Source organism: Pelmatolapia mariae, linkage group LG16_19 (assembly GCF_036321145.2).
Source record: "Pelmatolapia mariae isolate MD_Pm_ZW linkage group LG16_19, Pm_UMD_F_2, whole genome shotgun sequence".
In the NCBI taxonomy this organism is placed as follows: domain Eukaryota; kingdom Metazoa; phylum Chordata; class Actinopteri; order Cichliformes; family Cichlidae; genus Pelmatolapia; species Pelmatolapia mariae.
The window spans coordinates 53,191,530-53,216,601 of NC_086241.1; the positions used below are offsets into that span (position 1 = coordinate 53,191,530).

At 38.0% G+C, this 25,072-nt stretch overlaps 1 protein-coding gene across 2 annotated transcripts in view; it reads left to right on the forward strand.

The window, feature by feature from the left end:
• LOC134644844 (brain-enriched guanylate kinase-associated protein) overlaps positions 1 to 25,072 on the forward strand; it is a 67,919-nt gene that overhangs the window by 28,442 nt on the left and 14,405 nt on the right. For both annotated transcript variants that reach the window (XM_063497963.1, XM_063497962.1), the window contains exons 3-4: positions 8,021 to 8,182; positions 12,929 to 12,995. In XM_063497963.1, coding sequence (XP_063354033.1) covers positions 8,021 to 8,182; positions 12,929 to 12,995 — 229 coding nt within the window. The remainder of the gene's footprint in view (positions 1 to 8,020; positions 8,183 to 12,928; positions 12,996 to 25,072) is intronic.

Here is a 25,072-nt window from a genome sequence, read left to right on the forward strand (position 1 = left end):
TGGAACAACATTTTCATGATGATCTGGGAACAACACCAACACGACGATATCAGATCATCCAATAGGAAATATACTGATGATGTACAAATAATGACATTAAACAATTCTTCAGGAAGGAGTGCAGAAAGATGCACGAGACTGTATGTGTGTTTTATTATGGCCCAATTTAACCATTATCGTCTCTACTCGCCTTCCTGTAAAAGTCACTACATGCCACTCGCGGTGACATAAGACAAAGTCGAAAAATAATCCCTCTCAAAATGCCGTTTCTGTAGTAACAGGAGTGAAAGTCAGTTTCTAATTTTACTGTTGTTAGACTATATCAAGATATTAAACTGAAAGTCAGAAGGGAGACATATTTTTATCACCACCCTAACCCTAACCCACTCAACCTTTTTCTTACCTTAACCTTTAGTGAAGACACTCCCCAGCTTACATAGTTTTTTATCAATCATCTTGGGGTCAAATAGCAAAAAGAAACAATTAGAGAAGCAATTTAATATCACCATAAACTTATATGAGCTGCAGGAGATCCCAGTGCAACTCTAGCTATACTGTCTCTTTAACCTTATAATATCAAATTTTGCTGTCTGTAAACTGACCCTAACCTGCTGCTTAGCTTTGCTCAGGTTAGACCAGTCATGCTTTCCTGTGTGCCAGGTGGTGGTTCAGGTAATAAAAAGTTATATTGCCCAATAACAAAGTAAATGTAGGTTGGATTATGAGGAGTGTAGTTTGGCAGGAGCAAATTAAAAGTGGGGTTGTAAATAACTCTTTGTACATCACCTTGAAATCTCTCTGATGCATGATGATCTTACACTGAGGCAAAATGACTTTTATGCCACTTAGTTTAAAGACACTGATTGGTTCAGTGAGTTGGTATTGACATATTTATTGGGAAACTGAGAAAATGAAAGCACTAATCATGTGACGATAATTGAACGATCATTCATGTAATCTTAACCACAAATGCACTAAAGAACAATTTCCCACACCAGCACTGAACTACACAACACACACAAACACACCAGTTATGTGGAATGAATGTCTCCAGTTACTCATGCTGTGGCCCCCTGATGTGATCAGATCAGGGATAATGTGAAATCTCCCTTCAAATAGTCAGAATCGAAAGCTTGCTTCCTCTGAAGCTCGTTAGGTGTACATTCACAAACTTTGACTCCCGCAAATAAAACTTTATTGGTATGACTGATATACCATTTAAAGGGCCGAGGACCTGTAAAGGAGCTTGAGAAAATTTGATGAGTCATAACACAGCAAGGGAACCTATTTGTTATCAGTTAATTTATCCTCAGGAGCTTGTACTGTAGAAAAAAGGTATTAGCTCTGCAGCCTTGAACTATGCTTGACATTACTTCCAACTGCAATATCAGGTGTTTGTACTTTTAACAGGTCCTAGATTATACTGCAGTCAAAAGTGCAATTAATTAGTGTGCTCCCATCAACATTTCTGTATAATTTAGTTCACCTCTTAGATTTTAGTTGCCTAAATGAAACTTTAACTGAAAGCTTTTATCAAAGTTGTTACCCACTTAAGGTTAAGTCACTTTTGATATGTAGATAGAAATTAAGAGGCGATAAACAGTATGTGGATTACTCCTCAGTTGCAGTTCTTGTCTTCAGGCAGCAAATAATGTTGACTAGTCATCATCAACATTGCTCCGGTGGCTTAATCCACAGAGCTGTTTTTCTGGCCGCTGGTAGTGGAGCATGCACAAGAGACTGCCATATTTCTGGAGTCTTGCATCAGAGGAAATGCACAACTTGTGCTTCTCGAGTTAAGCCTCAACCAATGTGGTACGTAATACCAGTGGGGAAAAAATACTTGAAGAAAGGTTTCTAATTATCAACACCTCATCTTCTGTTTGGTCACTTTTTGCTTGCAGTCTGTTTGAATCTAATACCTCTGAGCGGAGCAGTTGTTGGTTAGACAATTTTTTTATTTTTTACAGCTTGTGTTTTATTGTTGGAAGCTTCCTACCAGAATTAATAACCATATATTTATGTAAGGCATTTTTAAGCAAAAAAAGCAATATTAATAAAATTATTATCCATAAGAATGTGGTGCAGTTGTAACCACTGGAAAAAATAGCAGCACAGTTAACAGCATACACCATTTACCTAACACTGGCCTGTGGAGCACAGACATGGAACCTCTTGGGGAGAGCTGTTGTGTCCTGTGGCAATGGATCCCTTGGGGGCTCATGTGCATCCAGCAAATGCTGAGATAAATTGCCGTCTCAGTAATTTGAGGCCATTCCTGACCAGTTTTGTGTTGCATTTTCCATAAAACTGAACGGGGGAATCTCCAGTGCAATGGGAGCATCCTGGATTTGCAACAGTATTTCTAAGAAGTATTTGAGGATTCCAAATTTTTGAATCATTACATAGTAATGCCATGATCAGTGGCATTCAATCACCCTGGTTTTAATGTTTAGGATGATCGATTTATGTAATCGATCGATTTATGTAATAACATAATAGGGAAAGCTTTTTAATAGATGAATCTGCCATTTCAGTAAATTCTTATCCATAGATTATGTACTATACAATCATTCTTCAAATATGATGTCCCCAAGCATGACTAGCAAATTAATGAAGAAAAATATAGACAGTCTTTCTTTTTTTTTTTAACCAATATGTGATAATAAACAATTATTTCTGCAGCTGTTAATAAAGCAGTGACATTTTTTCTGATTCTAGAAAGCAGTGACAAAAAACTGTTCTGTTATTAGGAGGACTTCTTTAAAGGTTTAATATAGCTAAGCTGTTTGCCTGGTGTCATCATTGAGCAACAAAATTAACAGCAAAGACACATTTCAAGCTATAAAATGAAGGGTTAGATTTAACATTAGACTTCAGGAGAGATGGCACTGTGACCATGAAAGTTTAATGCCTTTATTTGCTCCCTGTGAATAGTATATGTGGCAGGCAGTAGCTCTACCTCACTCAACTCCTGTGGCTCATTACAAGTAAATCAACCCGCAAGCATTATTAGGCCTCTCTGTTGTGAATCCAAGATGGATGCTGGCTGGTTGTGACCTTTTACTGGTTTTGCATTAGGTTGTTTTTCTGGATTAAACTGCTAGCCGAGCCATTCTCATTAAGGAGAAAAAGTAGAGAGTCAGAGTAGGTGGAAGATGTCTGCCTGAAGTGGGTTATAGTCTGCAGCATTACAACAACCATTTGTTGTACTCCCTGTAGTGTGCATTGTCTGATGATTGTGACAAGTTGCAGCAGTCTGGGAAAGTATTTCAGGTAAACAGGGTTTACTTGTGTTTCCATCCACACTACAGAGCTCACTTAATACTTATGTGGCAAGGCTGGAAAAAAGTAGACTGTGTTTGATTTACATATCAGTGCTTTTTGCAGTTGTGAAAGTGTGAAAACAGCAGTAAGCCTATGACAAGGTACTCTGAGGACTTAGATTTGTTTCTTCATGTGGATAGTGTTTACCTTACCAAACAACACCAGAGGCACCAAGATCTGCTGCTTATCCCCATGGGGGACGTGATACGATACAGTAAGGGTACAGTACCTTGTACACACTTCAGGGAGGAGCATGTGTAGGTGCATTTGTGTATGTCAGGACAGATTCTATACAGCCACACTTACTTACAAATTCAGCAACTATTTCTGTCTTCTGTCTTGCTCTCTCCCTCTGTGCGTTGCAGATAAGAAAATGGCTGTAGCAGCCGTATTAACAGTGTTTCCAGAAACCGCCATTGTTTCCTGAGCCAATACTAAACAGAGATTAAAATTAATAGCTTAAGTCATGGTGCCATTAGAATTGGTGACAAAACATTCAATCCAGTTTGTTGTAAGAGTGCTACCTTACCATTTTGTGTGTACTGAAATAAGTTGTGCTGGTGTCATTATTTATGTCTTTATTCATGCATGGCTCTTAAGTATGGGACATTTTTGGTTTAAAAGGGAAATATATGGACTCATTGATTGGTTGGTTACAAATGGTGAAATTAATTATATAAATTATTATAATTATGGTAGGACATCGTTAAGGGGCTATAAGTCATTCAAACATAACAAAGGGCTCAAAAACAAGAGAAGAATCAAGATTGTGTCTACACGTGAAAGACAACAAAGAACCCATTTCAAATTGTATCTTCAAGCAGTTGAATCTAGATTAAGATCACCAGAACACCAATTTGATAGTAATTTAATTGTATTTTTGCACTCACAAAGTGCTTCAAAGGCCTATTAGCTGAAATATTGCCATATCTCAGCATGGTGTGCACTGTGTCCTTAAAGAATATGAGGAAACTACAGGAAACATGTTGCATAAAAGAAGTGCCAGGCCTAAAACACTAGCTGACCTGATCAGACAAGGACCTGAGACCTCGTACTGTTCCTTGAATTCAGAAATTGTCCTTTATTTAAAAAGCCATTATTAAAAACAGCGAGGAAAGGCCGAGTTATGCAAAATTACTCAAGAACTGGACAGAAAATCAGTCAATCCAAATTATTGTCTGAATGTGTGGAGGAGTTGGCATTTCAGCCAGTGGTGTTTGCCACTCTGCACACGTTTCAGTAAATTCCTGCATCCATTTCCCTAGCAGAATATAAAGAAATGACGAGTGGCTCAAGACTTTTGCACAGTGCTGTGTGATAGGTAAGAAAAGCTACAGTTAAATGCCAGTTTGTTTGTTTATTAAATTCATTTTAGAATTTAAAAGTGGCTTGTAGGTCACTGCAGTTGCAATGGGAAAAAAGAGACGTCAGCATCGTAATGTTACTGTGCATTGCATAGTAATGGGATTAGTGTTAAATCTGATTATATTTTAGGCTCCCAGTTATTTCTACTACATTGCTTCTTTTTTCAAATATTTCTTTTGTAAAATCACAAGAAAAAATGTAATAAAAAATGAAGAAATTTAAAGATGTGGACTAAGTGATGTGTTGAATCTTGAAAAGCAAGCATTTTTGCTGTTGCTGTTGCCGAACAGAGCACCGAAAGATATGCATAATTAAATAATCGACTTTAGAAAATAGCTTGTAGTTTACTTTTAATGGAGCTTCCTTTAGTAGCAGCATTTTTATATTTTGTTATTGTGTATGTGCAGCTGGAGTAATATCAGCAGGTCTCACCAAACGCAGCTGCATAAAGAGAGATATGCTCACACCTTGAAAGGTTTATTTTGACATTTCATGCTTGCCAGTGGCAGGTTATTAAGTTCTTACAGCGCAGCAGACTCGAGTTCAAGCCCCAGCAACGCAGAGCGATGATGAGCGATGGAAGTAGAAACACACACGCATTCATCATAACCCTGATTTATTGGGGAATAACCTTTTGCGTTCAGCTAGTCAATAACTTAGCGTCTCTTTGTATTGGCTGCGTTTAATTGTTGACAACAAGAGCGAGAAGGAAGCGAAGGACGAACATGCAGCTAAAATGATGTAATTCAGTGTTGCAGTTTTCTTTAACTAGTGTTGGTTTTAGTATTATTTTTAGAAATTCACATGGTGCTTATATGTTTTTTGGCTTGTGAAATGATAGAATACATAACAAAGAGCTTTGTGCGCTGATTGTGTAATGAAAGTTAAACTGGAGGTGCAATAAATCACACTTCTCAATACTTTTCAAGTTTCCGTGCTATTGAACTTATCTCATTGATCCGTCAGCTCTGCTCTCTCTCTCTCGTACCAAACAAGCTCATTTTCTGAACACGCATAAAATCTCTGTTTCTCTCTGGAATTAACGCAACTAAATGTGCTGCTAAATCTGTGGGACTTCAAAGCTGTTTTTCTCTGCTCTTTTGCCAGGGTCATCACAGATAGCCAACTCCTATCTGCCTCCCCAGGCAAGACTTAAAGCTTTGACTGTCGGTTTGCGGTTATAGTTCAAACTTGGCTTCAGCATTCAGACGACCAGGAGCAGCAGAAGCAGCACCAACTACACACACATGAGAGCTGGAGCACAGAGAAAAATATGAAAAAGATATATATTGGCAAAACTGCTCTCAAAACCCAGAGAAACGGTTGCAAACATCAAAAAAGGAGGTAAGACGAGTCAGTCAGCAGAGTGATTCAGAATCTAAACATCGACCGCATCATTGATGAATCCATTTCATTCATTTTAACTCTTGGAAATGGATTCTCACTGGGAGGTTATAACCATTAAAAAGCCATTAAAAACATAGCGTTGTATCTATTCATTGCCATCACTCATCATCACATCCCTTCGTGTGTCAGCTGACATTTAAATCTAGTTTAATGGCGCTCTGCTTTGGACCAAAAACAGAGGACACCAGCAAAAGGTTTGGGGCTCCTTGCCATGTATTTTTTTAACAACATTACTTGAAGCTGGTGTAAAGATTGTGTTGTAAAATCACTTAGGAGGGCAAACCTGCATCGGGATATTGAACAGATAAAATAAACTATCCAGCGATCGCCTCTGTTTCTCTCTTTGTAAGGGTTAAACAAGCAAGAAGTGTTGTGTTTAGCTGCTGGAGGTGCAGGCGAACTGTTTGACCGTTCCTCTAGTGTTTATAAGCTAAAAGCATTCTGGCTCTGATTCCATACTTGAAGGGTAGCATCACATTTTGTATAATACACTTGTTTACGTCTCTACACAGAGTAAGCCTACAGGCACCGTGTCCGAGGATTAAAACTGCGAGGGGGGGGCGACTAGAGCAGTTTTACTTCTCTATTCGCTTTCTTCTACCACAGCATCAACAAAAGTGAGTGCTGACATGGTATTCAAACCACACTGTCCCAGGTGAAAGTCTTGTATTTTGCCAAATGTGTCTACAGAAATTAAAGAGAAGTGTGATTGGCCTTTCCATCATGGGCTCAATATCATGAAGACAAAGTACCCAGGAGGTCTTAGACCAGTTCCTTTAAAATGTGCTGAAAGATTTTAAACTGGTTTTAAACATGTTACTAACTCCAGCTCAAAATGCAATGCTCAGACCTTTGCTGACCTCGGTTTAGCATATGATCAAGACTAGAAAAGAAAAAAAACGTTCACAGTACCTAGCATGAGGTCCCATGCATATAAGATTACCTCTTATGACTTTATAAAGGCTTAATTGGTGCAGATTTTCGACCGAGGACACAGACGCAAAGGCTAGCCTGTCGCGCCACCCATTTACACAGCATAGCCTGTAAGTTACTATGGACACTCCAACTTTAGTGTCAGATTAGCTTGAGGCTTAGGACCGAGGTGAACTTGGAAGATGCAGTTATTGCGCCTGCTGGATGGTTAGGCCGAGCCATCAAACCTCTCCATGAGCCAAGTATCCATCAGTTTGGCACAATGCTAAATCCCCCAGAGCGCACATGGCTCCTGCTCCCAATCTTTATAGCCTTCCACTACCATATCCATTCCCACAGTCAGTCCTGTCGGTGTGTTTTCATTGTTAATGCGCAAAACTGCATCAAACACACAACCAAAGTATTTCTTCCTGCCTGGTGTTGTTGACAGGGATGGTGTTGAAACAGTGCTCCTTTGGCCTCTCATTCTCTCTCATGCCATCTTTCTTTTAAAGCCTTCTCGTACACAAAGTTGTGTTTCATTCTGTATTTTCGCCCCTTCTTCTATGAATCACCAGTGGTCCAAGTCCAGGGGCAAAAATCTTTTTCTATTCTTTCACACATTTGATGGGGGAAGGGGGTGGAGGGTGTAATAAAAATTCACCATTACACCGATGGGAGCTCCTTTCCCAGTTCTACTCCTTTTTTGTGAATGGGAAATGATTAGTAGTCCTCCTCCATCCATCTACTCCTCCCCATCGGCCTCCCTGCTATCCCCCTGCCTGGGACCTCTCTGACCCCAAACTGAATTACACTCCAGCTACACTTCACCCTTTTCCCTCCCTCTCACACTAACACATAATGCCTTTTCAGCTTGTCTCTGTTTTCTCTAGCATTCTGTGCTTGGCTTGTGGACTCTGACAAACTGACAGAAATAAAAGTGCACCACTATTGTGCGACTTTATCTTCTTCTTTCCTTTTCTCTAAACGCTCTCTGCTATCTGTTCAGCTCATTTCATGACCACAAGGATGACCTACGTAAGCGCCTGTCGTACACCACCCACAAACTAGAGATGGTGGAAACTGAGTTTGACTCCACTCGGCAGTACCTCGAGACAGAGCTGCGCCGGGCCCAGGAGGAACTGGAGAAATTTACAGAGAAGCTGCGCAGGTGTGTGTGCTCGTGTGCATGGCTTTATGAGATGGCTGCCTTTTTATTTATGCATTTTGTGGCACAACTTTCATTTCCTGGTTTTAGCTTAAGAAGGGCAATTTTTAGGACTTAGGAAGCATCCTAAGACAGCTGACTATAATTAACGGTGTCTTTAAACAGTACTATGTTTTATTGAGAAAATGAATACGGTTTGGTATTCATTCTCTCATTTTTGGTATTCATTGGTTTTTAGATAAATCATATTGAGCCTACATATTTACAGTTTTCACTTTTATACATTTCTGTTCCTTTTTAATTCTTTGACAGTCAATTATCTGGGTCTTTTCCAGTATTTTAAAAGACTTCTCGCAGGTGGTTTGAATACCACCCCGTCATCCTCTTCTGCTTTTTAGTTAGGTGGTGGTGGCAACAGGCTAAGCGGGGTATTCAGAACATCTGCCACAAGTCTGAATGAAATGGCCAAATAGCTTTGAGCTGATAGGAAAGCAACGGTAACTCAAATAACCAGTAGTAACAACCAAGGTATGAAGATAAGCAGCTCTGAATGCAAAACATGTTAAAGACTGAAGCGAATTGGCTACAGCAGCATAAGACCACACTACTCAAGGCGCCATTCCCATCAGGCAACAACAGGAAACAGACTGCAATTCACCCTGCTCAGCAAAACTGGACAAGAGAAGATTGGAAAAGTGTTGCGTGGTCTGATGAGTCTTGAGTACTGCAACATTCAAAGAGTGGGTTAGAATTTGGGATAAACAGCATAAACACATCGATCCATCCTGCTTTGTGTCAACAGTTCATGCTGATGGTGGGGTAATGGTGTCTGGAATATTTTCCTGGCACACTTGGGCCCCCGCAGTATTCTCATAACCATTATTTAAACACCACAGCTTTATTACCACCACTTTATGACCACAGTGTATCCATCTTCTGATGGCTGCTTCCAGCAGGATAATATACAATTTCACAAAGCTCAGATTATCTCAAATTGGTTTCTTGAACATGACAGTGAGTTCATTGCATCACTGTCACCAGATCTCAGTCCGATAGAGTACCTTTGGGATGCTGTGGAATGGGAGTTCTTCAGCAGGTATGGGAGAACCTGGAAAACCTCCAAACAAATACCCTAACAACACGAATAGGGACTTTACTCCAGGATTATCCAGTTCCTTACCATATCGCTAAGACTGAACTCAGCCACCATACAGAGGGAAAGCATCTTGACTTGCTTTATGATTGCATTCTTTTGGTTGTTACCAAGGGCTCATGACCATAGGTGAAGGTAAGCTCTCTCTTAACTACAGCAGTCCAATACAATGCCCACAGTGCTGTTGATGTTGCAGCAATCTGCCAGTACATCCTCACTTGGAACAGCTCCAGTGGATGCCAGAGGCACATAAATGAAGCCAGAAGAACTACATCATCAAAAATCAAGGATGCAACTCTGAGTTTCCCAAAACAGACACCGTCCTATTCACAGTGTTGGGAAGGTTACTTTTAAAATGTATTCCACTACAGATTACAGAATACATGCCCCAAAATGTATTCTGTAACGTATTCCGTTCCGTTACTCAATGAGAGTAACATATTCAGAATACTTTGGATTACTTAATATATTATCATTTTTTTACAACTACATGAATGTACTATTGCTGTGTGATTTATTACTATTACTGAAGGTTACTCGCCATAGCAATACCAACTAAATTTTTAAATCTGGATATAAAATGAGTAACAGTAGGGTGGACATTAGGTAAGGCAGCACTTTTTGCAGTGATTTCGTATAGAAAACTATTCCGCGCATATATAAAACAGGTCCGCGGCTCCAAACCGTAGTAAAGGGACCTCTGGCTAATACGTCGGGTTTGTGTTGGGCTCATACCCGAAAACTAGCTTTACGTTGTTGTCTGGGTCAACTTTGCTAGCGAGAGACAGAGAGAGGCGTTGAAAGGCTGCTCCAACGGAACTTATTGTTTCGGAGGAAAACACAAACACAGTGTACAGTCGAGTCTTAATAGCTTACTTACAACTGGGCTCGTCAGGCACTCTTTTTGGCTGCAGTGGTTATTATTATATTTACATGCTTCATTCATGCTATGCCTGTAACACACTGCCTATTGCCTTCATATTAAATAATTTTCTGAACAATACTTTTTAAAAATATTTTTTTACATCATTATGCGGGCCGCAAGTAGAGGTGACATGGGCCGTGAGATTGAGACACAGGCATTAGAGCTTCTTAATGCGTGTTTTGTTTGGGTTTCCACTGGCGTGGAATTACCAAAAATAGAGAGGACATAGCCTAACATATGAAACAGGAAAAGACCGCCGTGTAATCCTTTTATTTCAACAAAGTAACTGCATTCTGAATACCACCTTTTTAAACGATAACTGTAAAAGAATACAGTTACTCATATTTTGTATTTTAAATACGTAACGCCGGTACATGTATTCCGTTACTCCCCAACACTGCCTATCCATCATTATAGTAATTAAGTCCATATTGGATGAGTCCAAACCTTTATGACATGACTTCATGACATAGACACAGACATAGACACAGACTTTATTTAATGCCACACTGGGGAAATTCACTTGTTACAGCAGTACAAGGGACAGGAAGAAAAATGTGAAGTAGAGCTATATTAGAAAACAATAAAAATAGAAAAAATACATTAGAAAATTAGTGTACAAAAGCCAGTATTGATTCAAAATGAGCCTGTTCTAAAGCATCTGATATAAGGTCATTGTATTTAATGGAAAGTAAACTAAAAACTAAAACTTGATATGTAAAAAAATATTTTAATTAAACAACTAATTAAAAATTTAAATAAGACTTTTGAAAAAACTAACGATTTTGTGAACTGGGAAAATTAACTCAAATAAAAAATGCAGAGGAAATAAAAACCTTAGTTTTAGTGTTTGTTAGTTTAATAAACATTTTATTGCAGTGTACCTGATGAGGTGGTGATGGACATGTTTACTGAAGATTCTTTAGTTCAGTAAACGTGAACCTATAAAAGTGAGTAAAATGCAGCTGAAATATAAAAAAATCAAAGGTTTACTTATTCAAATAATGAATATTAATCATTAAAGTAAAGTGAATGTGTCATGATCTGAGGAGTTGGCATGTCATATGTGTGTCAGGATTCAAGGAATGTGGAAACCCAAGTGCAGACATGCGTAGGCAAATAGAAGTTAAGTAAAGACGAGCCATTTATTTAGGAAACAGGAAGAGAATTAAGTAAACAGAACAATAATATACACATGAATTGACTAAATTCAATGGAATTGACACATGAGGAAGCGGGCACAGCGTGTGTCAGACACTTAGCTCAAGAAATACAAGACAAGGGACCAACTACATACTGGGAACAGAGATAGTACTAAGACAGACTGGACACGAAAGAAAACTAATTAAATAAAAAAAAAACAAGTGCTAAAAAGGCAAATAACTAAACTGGGAAGCACTGGGGAGAAATCATGTCCAGATGGAGAGATCAAAATATACCAGAAAACATAGTCCCAGGGACAGGCCTGTCCCACTGGGGACCAACAGATGCAACAGTTCATGAGGGCCAGCTCCCCCACAACGCAAGCTCCAGGGCAGATGTCAACGTAGTCAAGTCATTTCTGGGAACCAGTCGCAGAGCCAGAGCTCTGGCAGCCAGCCATGGAGGAGCCCGAAGGCGACACTGACGGCCCTCCAGTGACTTAGGTGGTACTTTGATAACTTAAATGTCTTGATAAACTGTGCCTAGGTGGCCTGAAGTCCTTCAACACTCCTGATACAATGCATGCCAGTCATATTTCGCAAGTTACACAATTTTACTTCATAACAAAGCTCAGTTTGTTCATGCACCTTTAATATGAGCAACAGTGCTCAATGTTCCCTTATTATGGCAGGTTTTACTACAGTTATTTATTCACTATGGTGTGAGCCACTCTCTGTCAGCTCTACTCAGTCATTCCCATTTATGCTCCCTCTTTAGCTTGTCAAATCTCTTTCAGACCTTTGTTTTATGATCTGTCCTTGCTTCTAATCTCTACTGCCCACAGTCTCCAAATCTGTCTGCTTAATGGAGCCATAAATGCTAGTTTATCAACACTCTCTTTGGCCTGAGAGCTAATGGGAAAATGTAATACAGAGCTGAGAGGTGACACGATAAAATAAGAGGAATAAGTTAATAAATATAAAGTCAGGGGCATGTTACATTAAGCATTAAGCTAATGCAATGGTCTACTAAAGAGCAATAAATAAATACTAATATTATCAGTAAGGGAAAAGAACAAAATGATAAAAACTACACAAAATGAAGAAACAGAATTTAAAAGGGAGGAAAAAACTTATGTGGTATTTAACTATAAAGTCATAGTCATGCTTCCTTATTCTTTTCATATAATATTTATAGATGTAAAAGTTTTTTGTGCCCACTTTTTATGTGTTAGATTCCCCTGGTGTTGCACTTAAACATATCATCAGCCCTTTTTGTGGTGTTTTAGTTCAGCAGATTTATAACCACAGTGATCCTTAAGTCTAAGTAAGAACTTAAGATATCCTGCAAATCCCATCTGAGACTTTCTGTCAGCGCACTGATGTTGTAAATTTTTTATTCCTCTAAATTTATGTGCAGATCGCCGCTGCTTGTTTTGGTTTACAAACAGTAAAACACTCTTTACTCTTCATATTGTGCAGTTTGCATTTTTAAGTACGTTAACTTCTCTGTTCGTTTTTTTTTGCAGGATCCAGAGTAGCTATGCAGCTCTTCAGAGGATCAACCAGGATTTGGAGGACAAGATGCACAGGGCGGTAAGAATCCCTTGCTGGAGTTTTTGCAAGTTTTTTTTAAAACCTTGCGTAACTGGATCTTTCATTGACACTGAAGCATCCAGTTACATGAGGTTACATATAGTACAAGTGCCACTAAAATCGTATTTTGTTTTGTAAATCATGGTGGAAGGTATTCTTTATTGTGTTGGAAAACATCACAGTGTTCTTGATGTTTTCCATATGGACATTAAAACTATGTCATTTCACAGTCTGTACAGTTATGAAAAGTTATTTGGTAAGCCAAACACGTCAAATTCATTTTACATCATGGGCCACATACAGCTCGCTTTGATCTCAAGTGGGCTGAACAAGCGAAACTCCCCTTTCTGTCAGTGTAAAGATGTTTAACTGCACATTTAATCCCATTTGGTATGAGAAAAAGAAGTGCTGGTTCAGCAGTACGTCTCCGTTTTTTCTACATGATAAAGAAATGCTGCTGTAACGAAACACAAATAAAGTGCAAATAAATAAATGTTTAAAAACAGAAAATGTATCCAAATAGAAAAACAGATAATAAATAGAAATTAACAATAAATCGTGAAAAAATGGGAACTTTTCTATATTTGGCTATGTCAAAGTTGCTTTGTAATACGCTTTATGCATTCACCATAAACAAATTCCTCTGGATTTCATTTGGAACTGGACTGAGACCATATCCTCCAAATGATCTTGGTGTAGTTGTTCTGGTCTGCACCTGAGTGTGATTACCATATATATATATATATATATATATATATATATATATATATATATATATATATATATATATATATAAAAGAAAGAAAAGATACCAGAGTTTGATTTAAACAGACTTAACAGCTCAGGTAGGAAACAACCTAAAACAACATGACATATTTACATATATCAGTTGAAATTTACTTATAAAAAATAGTTTCTACCCAATCTCAAAACTAATTTGCCAGTTTGATTGATTGATTGATTAGTAATTTATTTCAACATGTGAACAATATACGGGTACATTTAGAAAAGAAAATAAGAGAGAGAAAAAAAAATACTATACAAAATACATACAAAAAAAAACATTCTGATTAATTTACATGTTGAAAGGGAGTGGGAAGAAGTTAGGATTAGATGTAACTTTATGTGCAAAATATTTTGTTAAATGATACAAAATGTGGAAACATAGGAACACTTTCATTTTTAAGACCAAAGTGATCTGTTGATATTACTCAGAAACTTGGGTCTGAATCATGACAGTTCAGTTTAATGAGACCCACTACATCTATGCTTAGACTGGAATTCATTGATGCCATTGGTTCTGCTATCATTGTTTATACTGACGTTAAAAAAGCAAGCTGTAATATTCTGCATGTATATTACAGGAAATTATGATGTACAGATGTAACAAATACTGAATACTTTAAATAGACAAAATTTGGCGTTATTATCTCAAAATTTTAAGTTATGAATGTTGAAATGTTTTAACTCAAAATGCTGAGAAAATAAGTAGAAATGGACAAAAACACAGTAGAGCTGAGCAGTGGCACAAAGTAGCTCCAGACAAATATATTTAGATATTATCTTGTGATAACTACGCTTAAGGAGCTAAGTTCTACCTTTAGTTTATCTATGATTCATATCCAACAGAAAATAGTGGCTTATACATTACTCCTGCAGACAGATGATGTTTAGCTGTCCAATTAAAAAATTAAACAACTCTTATTTTAGGCTCTGGAGTACATGCTCATTGTGCGCTGACACATTTGCAGTGGCTTGGTAGCTTTCCCCTTCCCTGCCTTTCACAACGCTTCTCACCCTAATATTTTCAGGGGCCTGCATCATGTTTTCAAAAACATATTTTGGTAATTTCAGTGTTTATGTAAAATATTTGCTCACCCATAAAAAAAGAAAGTTGGAGTAAAGGTTTAAATATGGTTATCCATTCATAAAATGCGACACTCTGTTAAAGATCAAGAGTATTTTTGTTTTTTTCCATCAACCGGCAACGTGTAAAGACCGCTGACACATTAATGCATCAGTAATTACTGTGTAATCCACCAAATGAAATGCAATAACAGAACATTAACTTGCAGCAGATAAATGTCCATTTTCTGGTATTTCTACTGTGACTTAAGTAAAGGATGTGCATATTTTTTTTCGAGCTATAAATATAAATGGGCTTGTTCGACCTTCAGGCTGCATAACTACATTTTCAGCCTCTCTCTTTCTCTCCCTCTGGGCTTTCACATTTCCTGACCGCTGTGCCTGTTTGTATTGATATTAGCACGGAGTGCAGAATCCTAATGGTGTATGTAAGTACCACAGCGGTCTCCCTAAGACTCTCATAAAAGATGTATGACAGTGATGGGGATTTATGAGCTCAACCACATACTTGTATACACACATGTACAGAGTAAGCAGGTTTTGACCCAAAGCTTGACCTGGAATCATCTCCTTGAGAGCATCAAGTCCTGTTACCAGGAGACTATTACTTATAGTTTGGGTTTTTTTCAGAATTTCCTCTTCCTGTCACAGATTAGAGTTGTAGAAAGACAGCAGCAGAGATGTGTTTACCAGTATCTGTTTCCTGAGGCTTCAGCTTTGTATCCTTAACAATTTCTTGTCTTTTCAGTTAGATTAGTCCAAATATTATAATGTTGTCTAACAACACACAAGGTCACAATTGGGCTGCTGGTTTGTTTGTTTGTTTGTTTGTTTGTTTTTTGTCTAGTGCAACTCCTATTAGATTTGTTTCTTTTAATTTCATTATATTAGTCCTTGGTGTAGAAATGCCACAATATATTTGACAATATAACATTATTGTTGCTTTATGATAATCAGTTTCATTTCTTCTTTATTTTATTTTCTGAGAAATTGCCTTTTTCATCAGTTTGGCACAGCAGAAGATTTATCCTAAATTAATTCAGCCTGAGAAAAACACACTCAGAGTCACAGTTCTGTGAAGTGTAGACCATGAGATTTAGTCATTAGGTTCACGAGCCACATAGAGTCCTGTTATCTCACATCATCTGAATCAATTAAAGTATTTTTTAACTCAAAACTGTTCCCTTTCATTCAGTGTTAAGTGTACGTTCTGAAAACACACATACATTAAACCACCTAGCAAATAATAGCTTAAGAAAAACAAGCAGAATGTCAACAACATGTCCCTGTTCTTTGACATTCAGTCACTGTCATTACAAAGAAATGCAAATGGCTCAGTCAAAGGCACAGCTCCTTGACTTAACCATCTTACTTTTCTGTGACATGGCAGGCTGTGGGTGATGTCTTTACTTTTGTCAGTTCAAGGGCTGTAAAACTGATGATGATTCAGACCTCTGGTTTGCCCGTCTGTACAATTTTTATACTGTGCAAAGATTCATGGAAATACAGCAGGTATAGGAAAAGGTTTGTACAGTTCTAATGAAGTTGAAAGTCAATATTTAGCCTGACAACCCTTATTTTTCTACATAGCCTAAACCCTAATAGATAAGCTTTTTTCTAAGCTTTTTAAGTAGTCTTCAGGAACAGTTTTTCAGGCTTCTTGAAGGACATTTTAAGTTCTTCTTTAGATTTTTCCCCCATTCTCTGTCAAGATGATCCCACACTGTTTTAATAATGTTGAGGTCGGGGATCTTGGGAAGGCCAGTCCATGACTGATATTGTTCTATTTATGTGTTTTTCTATCCAGGTATGCTATTACTGAATTGGCAGCGTGTTTGGAATCATTGTCATGTTCGAAAATTGAGTGAATGCTTTCCAGATGGTGTTGCATGGTGGATCCAAATTTGGCAGCACTTTTCTGAATTCATAATTCCACCAACTTGGACAAGATCCCAAACACCACTGGCTGAAATGTAGCCAGAAACCATGATAGAGTCTTCATCGTCTTTCACAGATAGCTGTTGTGCCTCTCTCCTAAACTAACATATTATTTTAGGTCTGTCAAGCTGTGATGATCGTAGATCAGTGATTTAACACACAAATAACTATTGTTTGAATATGGTCAGGTACAAGGACTGGACTGAAAATGAGTGATAACGTAGCCAATGTCTGAATAAAAATTCAGAAATCCTGGAGAACTACTCCTCCACCACTGTAAAATATTACAAGAAAGTCTGACTCTTTGGAAGCCAAATGTAAAGAAATGAGGGGGTGGTTCAAGACTTTTGTTTCAGCTCCAAATATAATTTAAAGTTTCCAGGTGAATGTTTCAAGAAACTTGATAAAGCTATTGTCTGACGTTGTTTTTGATGTTTCCCGACTGCCAGTCAACAGAAAGTATGAATGCAAATGCAGATTTTTTGTGTCTGTAGCTATACAGTCTAAACTAAGTGAAATATTATCCACACCCATGTGTTTAAATGTAGATCAATGACTCTATTAAATGTTTGGTGTCATGATCAGCAGCCTCTATAGAAACACAAGATGCAAGGACTTCAGATCTTCAAATGCAGTGATCATAATAAATAGCAACAATAAACTACAGTGTGATCTTATACAACCAGATAATTTATGAATGATGATGACATTTACGCTCTCCATTCTGTGTCTCACGTCTAAGAAATGAAAAATCTGCTGTAATCGATTTCAACACACCTGTTCAGCAGCAGAACCACTCTCATCTCGCTCAAAGCAATTACATGATCAAAGACAGGGAGAGCAATCAATGTCCAAAGTAATTGGTCTTAGCTGCCTTGCAACCCTGTTAGAAAACTATTACAGCTAACTGCTGTTCTAGTCACCTCAGCAGCAGCTGTCCAATCGCATCAGGTTGAGAGGTTTCCCAAGTATTTTCCCAGCCTCAGCTTTAGGACTTAAAAGCCAGAATCAGTGAAAAAGATGAGCCAGCTCTACAGCAAGGCCTGTCTTATGACAGACTTACTGTATCTTGATTAGCCTGGATTGTTATCTCATCAAAGGTTTGATCCATTTGGCTTGTCTGTGCAGCACACTCACTGATAGAAGAAGATTCTTTGAAATTATTAGAGAAGTAGCAACAAGGTTATCGAGCCTCGGCGGATGAAATAGGGAGATAAAAATGTATTTCTATAGTCAGCTGCTTTTCATCTCGCACTTAACTTGTCCGTTTTCTTTCAGTTGTTATGAAGCTGTTGGAGTCTCATTGTAAAATCAACTTGCTTTGATGCTTTTGATCATGTAACAGATTCTTCAATTACATATGAAGTAATGTCATCCAGTTGTGTTGGATTTGGAAATGTTCAAATTTTCTGAGATTTTTAAAGAGTTGGCATTCCTGACATGATGAGCTTGAAAGTTCATTTTATACACCTTGGAAACATCAGAAGAAAAAATGTTCTAACTTACTTCAGTAGCTGGTTAACAACAAACAAACTGTCACTTTTTGCTGTCAGCATCTGGAAATCATTTCAACTTGTTTTCATTCATCAAGAGGTCATTTCTTCCACGGCAATAAAGCACTTCATAAAAGCCACTAGAAATCCCCTGAGTCTATCCAGACTTCCTTGATCTAGCTAACTGTAAAAGACACAGTGACTTGAAGAGACTCATTAGCTTAATTAGCTCTATAAAATCTCTGTGATCTATGTTTGACCAGGACTTTTTATGTTAAATGTCATTACATCTCGCTTTCCTTCAAGTGAAGGGTAATGTGAAAGTTTTGAGCCACACCTCTCTTCTTTCTGTTTTGCTTCCAAGGAGCCAAAAGTGGTCTGCAGCACTAGTTTTCCAGGCTTTCTGAAGGGCATTCAAAGTTTTTCTTTGAATACTGGCTGCACATAAACACTGAATTTGTTCCTATTTTAATATTTGTCTCTACAAAAAGAAGACATCAATAAAATAATGCTTTTTCCACCAACAAGGTGATTCCCAAACAGGCACACCAAAAACATGGCGTGCTGTGTACGTCATGGTGTACTTCAAAAATTTGAAGTAACTTTAGGAAACATAAAGGACAAGAGAAGAAGCAGTCAAAATAACAATTATCTCCTACAGATGAACAGTATCTAAAAGTCAAGTCCTGGATTCACCTTCAGGTGATCCACCTTCTGTTCACCAAAGCCTCGTTAGAAATGGTCTCAGTGGAAGGATGGCTGTAAAGAAGCCATTCTTAAGGAAGGGAAACATGGATAAAATGTTGAGTTATGCAAAATTACAAAAAAAAAACCTGACTACTGGACTGAAAATCTGAAAATTATGAATCCTATTTTTTTGGTCAAATGGTTGTCAATATGAATTTTCGAGTGTTTACAGCCATCTATAAAACAAGGTGGAGACTATTTCAGGGTTTGGGTCTGCATTTTAGTCAGTGGTTCTTGGTGTGTTGTCAAAAGTGATGGAATTATGAGGCTGTATTGAAATACAACATTGAAATGTTGTATTTCAATATGTTTCAATGAATCACTGCATTTATTTTCCATTTTCTCAGCAAACATTAAAGAAATGAGAGGTGGATCAAGACTTTTGCACAGTATTGTAATTTTCAGAAAAAAAGTCATCTCGTGTTTACGCCTATTTAATATCTGGTCAGTGGTATGTTAGTAGATATGCAGAAATTATAAGTATTGGTTGTGGCAGATAATAGAGGCTTAGTCATGCGTGGTAGTGGACCAGTGAGATGTGAAAACTGTAATAAATCAGAGCAATCATGAAATACAGTGCTGTATATTCAGTAGATAGCCACTTACACCAACATCCGTCCCACGTGATATACAGTCTATTACTGCTGATGTTTGGATCTAATAGTTATTGCTTTGTCACACTTCTACCATGAACAGCATAAATGCCTTCAGTGTGTTTCCATCATGGATCATTCGTCTCATACAGTCACACACATCAATGCATTCTGCTCATGTGAAACTCTTTTCAAAGGGATTGTCTTTCAAGCAGAGGGCCTTGGTGTAGCAAATCGGTCTTCATGGCAGGAGACAGTATTGGGATTTTTTTTTTTTTTTTTCCTGAGACAGGGCCTATTGGGATTGCTATTTCTTTTGATGTCATGTCATGCAATGGCATTTCAAGGGGGGAATATATTCCTTTGTAGAAGACCGACCAGGCAGGCAGTGACAAAAGCAGTTCCAGTCAAATCAGACACGTAATTAAAAGTTCTGAGAAGCCTGAAATGGCAAGGTCAACTGAAAAACAATGACGACTAAAACTAATTCATAAAGAGCAAAGCAAGTGATTAACACCTGGAAGAACTGGCAAGATGTAGGCTGTGATGACATTGGTATAGCTGTGCTCAGTAGTTGTAGCCAGCGTGGATCAAGAAGGACATTGCTGAAATATAGCTTTGACAGTCCTGGCGCTAGATGAGTTATAGCTTGGTGGCTGTTAGACTGTTTAGTAAGAATTCAAATTAATCTTTGAGGCTCTCCCAGACAATGCTGGTGCAAGCAGAAAATACATATTTGCATACAATTGTTAGTCAAGTAAGCTTTTGCCTGTGTTACCCAAAATATCCCTCAGACTTCAGCACAGAGGAAAGTTTTAAAATTCAGACTAAATACTGAATAAACAATAACTACAAGAAATGTAGACTTCAAAATACTGCCAGTACTTATAACTGGATAATAGGCTTTTATATAGGTTTTTATATGATATATATTATTTAAGTAGAGTACTTTTTCTTTTATTTATTTGGTTGGATGATCCTGCATTATAGTGCTGGAACTGTTAAGGGGCTGTCCATAGTGCTGAAAGTCTTGTTTCTCTTTTCTCCGTTGACAAACTGACAGGAAATTGAGGTCTTACTCCTAACAGAGATTACATCTTCTTCATCTGTAACTGTCATCCCAAAACAAAAAGGTCTGTTGTAGTTTGACTTAAATAAATAAATACTTACATTAAAAAAAAGCCACCGTTTACTATATTCACATTCTATTATGATCAGTTAACAACCAGAGCATTAAACCTTCAGTTTTACAGGAAGTAAAAGCAACTAAAATAAAAAGTAATGTAAAGGTAAAAACATTAAACCATAAATGCTTTCTATCAGTGTGTTGTTTATCACCTCGGTTTTTCTCACTGCAGGATGTAAATATTTCTACTTCATTACATCTCAGAGGCAAATATTGCAAAATGCACTTTATGACCACAGTGTACCTTTCATCTGATGGCTGCTCCCAAGAAGATAACGTGCCATGTCACAAAGCTTGAATAATCTCAGACTGGTTTCTTGAACATGACAATGAGTACACAGTCATCTGTCATCTCTGTCATCTGAACGGGATGCGGTGGAACGAGAGGTTCACATCACAGGTTATGATGCTGTCGTGTCACCGTGGACCAATATCTCTGATGAATGTTTCCATCACCTTGTTGACTCTATGCCATGAAGAAGAAAAAGCTAATCTGAAGGCAAACAGGGTTCAAGGTGTACTTAATAAAGGGACCAGTGGGGAACACAATTCTATCAGTCTTGAGTTGAAAATAACCAGCTATTAAGACAATTACGGTATAACATTAAAACAAAATAGGTGGTAATGCTTATGGGTTCTTCTACTTTTGGTACTTAAAACAATATATTTTGATGCCACTAGTTTAATACTTATACTTCAGTAGTTCTCTCACCACTCCACCTTTTGAGCTCTCAGTTTATCACTCAGTCCAGCCCAGTTTATGTGACTCTGTATAGCACTTCACAATCTGCACCCCAACTTATTTGCTGACAAACGGTTTCTTGCTCTTTTGGGATCTCCACAGGCAGCACATTCTACTTTATCAGTGCTGACTTTTAAATTATTCTCCTTGCAGTTTTTTTTCCCTACAATAAAACTTTGTGCTACATGCCATAACTAATCAACATCATGACAAAGACGTTAGCAGAAATCTGCTGGAGGAAACATGACTGTGAGGTGTCACGTAGTTGATAGTCAGTCAGCTAACTATCACAGAGTTTTTAAGGTTGGTTATTTTCTGTGCTTCATGGTGTAAATTGAGTCACACTTTTCAAAAAGGTGTGTAGTGTGATCTCTTTTAAGATCAGTGCATACAGATGCCTGATTTAGAGAGATTTCTTTCTATTATTATTATTTTATTACATTTCACCATGTAAAAGGAAGCAGATGAATAATAGTCCTGGTGGTTGAGAAAGCCTGTCGATTCTGAGTGTTATACCTGTCTGTATGGGTTACTCTGTGCCCTTCAGGGAGCAGAGACATGCTCTGTCTGCAGTGCACTAATTAGTGCCATTAACACCACAGCCATTAATCATAACTCTTGAATAAAATGTGCAAATTACATGTAGGAGAGCAGCATCAAAGTGAAGCCAGACAGTTTTGATACATTTCACCATTTACTACTGATTCTGGAGGAGAAAAGAACAGAATGGACAATAAAATAAACTGATAAAAATAAGACTCATTCATCTTAGCAATAATTCTCCTGTGTTCTAAAACACATCTATTTTTCAGTAGACACAGTTTCGGGATACAGGTCCTGAATTTTTGAAGTATTTTCAGCACATTTTTATTACTTATTGGGTGGCACAGTGGTTTCTTCAGAGCAAGAATCCGCTGGGTTCAACTCCACCGGCTGGCTGGAGCCTTCTGTATGGAGTTTTGTATGTTTTCTCCGGGTATTCCAGCTTTCTCCCACGGTCCAAAGACATGCACAATGCACATTAATTAATTGGTGATTCTAAATTGGCTGTAGGTACGAATGTGAGCATGATTGGTTGTCTCTGGGCTCTGGCCCCACGTAACCCTGAATTGGATAAGTGGAAGAAATTGCATGGAGGGATTTTTAGTTTTTCTATGTACATTGTATTTTCTTATAATAGGTAAGGTTTGATTTCCCAGCAGTGTAGCCCACAAATCCCCCTCCACACCACCTGGAACACTTCCAAAATATAGTCAAGTAAATTTGTATCATGATGGATTACCCACATACGCCAAGCCAGGTGGTTTTTCAGTTCTACAGGAAACAATTTAAAAATAACTCCTTGTCTTTGAAATGCTGACTGAAACTGAGGCTTATTTCCTCCTATAAATATTGTTTGTTTCACATGGCAAGTTCATCTTAACATAATCAATTTGGATCACCCAGAGATTTACTTCTGCTTTAATTGTATCCATTGAACAACTTTTTAGATCTCCTTCTACCTGATAAGTGTTCGCTACATTGAGAATCTGCTTTTAGCAGGGTGGTGGTTATCTTTGGTGTCTTGATTTCAAAATCCTCTTTAATGAGGTTAGAAATCTACTTTGTTTCTTTCCTTTTCCCTCTTAAAATAAGGATGTATTTAAAATGGAGCAGAGTTTTCTGCTCTCCTCTGTGAACCGAAGTCCTCAGTAATTGCATCTCATGGGACTCAGGCTTCATTTGTTGCCCAGCGAAGAGACAGAATCTCCAGCAGAATACATAAAACAAACCGGGGTGTCTTAGAAAAACACTTTTTCCTCATTTTATACACTGTGCACTCAATTCACCTGATCAATAATTGAAGCGTGCCCTGTGAGTTTAGTTTTTGATTTGTTACATATCCGACTGGGAGAGGAGATAACTTTGTTAAAGGAGTCATTTAAGATGACATCTGAACAAACCCTTAAACTTGACCACTAATGGTCAACAATTCCTGTGAATGATTGGAAGAAACTTGCTCATCTTTAAATTCAAAAGACAAAAAGAGATGCTTTAATTCTGTGCAATGCATTAGGGTGGGAAACAATATCTTCCCTACTCCTCTGGGTCAATCTCCTTAAGATAAGATTGTCAGAATATGCATATTAATTCTCCTTGATGCGGTTTCCTTGTTTGTGTGGTACCAATAGATAAGAACGCCATGTGTATCCAACACAAAGTGACTGCTGGAGATAGCAAAAATCAGTGTGCACAGCTGAAATTCTGCTGGCTAGAACTCTGTAAATAAAAACCCATTTTCCTCTTCTCTCTAAAATACAGCACAAGATCAATGATGATTATATCAGCACAGTTAAGAATGCCCTCTGTCTCTTTTGTCTCTAAGCAGACTCTGTGCCCAGTTTTCCTATAATTTTCAGCAAAAATGCAATAGAAGACCCAAGGATCATTTAGAAGAATCGTAAATTAAAGATGCCTTTTAATGCCGACGATAGCGACTGTGTTCCTGTTCTATTGGGTTATATGTAGTAAATGAAACAGGCTTGAATTCTAACTAACATTAAAGCTGCACTGATTCATTTTTTCTACTCTTTATTACAACATTTATCACAGTGCAGATACACTCGAGCCTCCGGTCGATCGATTAGACGGGTTTGAAAGATGCACTAATCAATATTTCTGTACTAACACCGAATCAAATAACTGATGTACAAGGGTCATTCAAGTGATAAACACGCACACACAGACTTATCACTTAACTATACAGCTTCCCACAGTGTGGCTGCTGCCTTTTATCTCTACTTTGCCGCTCCAGTCGTTATAATTTACAAATGCATTAGGCAGCTGTATTCAATGAAAAGGCCTTCTGATAAACACCTTCTATTCTACATACCCAAAGCGCAACATTACAGGGAGCACAGATGGAGTCAGGCACTAGTAGCTGGTGGAGTCTAAACCAAACTTATAGTGCAGTAAATGGCAGACCTTTCACTAGGGGTGCACAAACACAACTCCAGCTGATTACTAAAGTTGCTTGCAGCTTGTTGCACAGCTGGAAAACAGCAAAAAAAAGTTGCATTAAAAAGTCACGTATTGCTAAATGAGGCCAATTGTGCAGTTTTTAAAGTCCAGAGTCACTCTTAAAAGGAAAAATAAAAAGCAGCCATGTGTAAAACCACAACACTAGTCATATTAACATCTGAGCTGGAGATTGTCTCTGAGCCAACACAACATCACGTTAACAAAGAAAGGAAAGCGACAAATTAAATATCTGAGCTTAAAAATGTACCTAATGTGGTCATCCACGTAGTGAGAACGAGCTGGAGGCAGGAGTAATGAGCTGGAGAAAGAACAGCGGGGAGGCGCTTGTCTCGACAGCTGATTAATGAGACCGTAACAGAATTGGATTTGAATATCAATGCTGCTCTATTGCTTAAACTGACATTAATTGCCACCTATTAGATTGGCGCTGCACCTCTGTATTTCAAAACAATCACCACCATTGGGAGATTAGAAGGAGGGAGGGAAAAAAA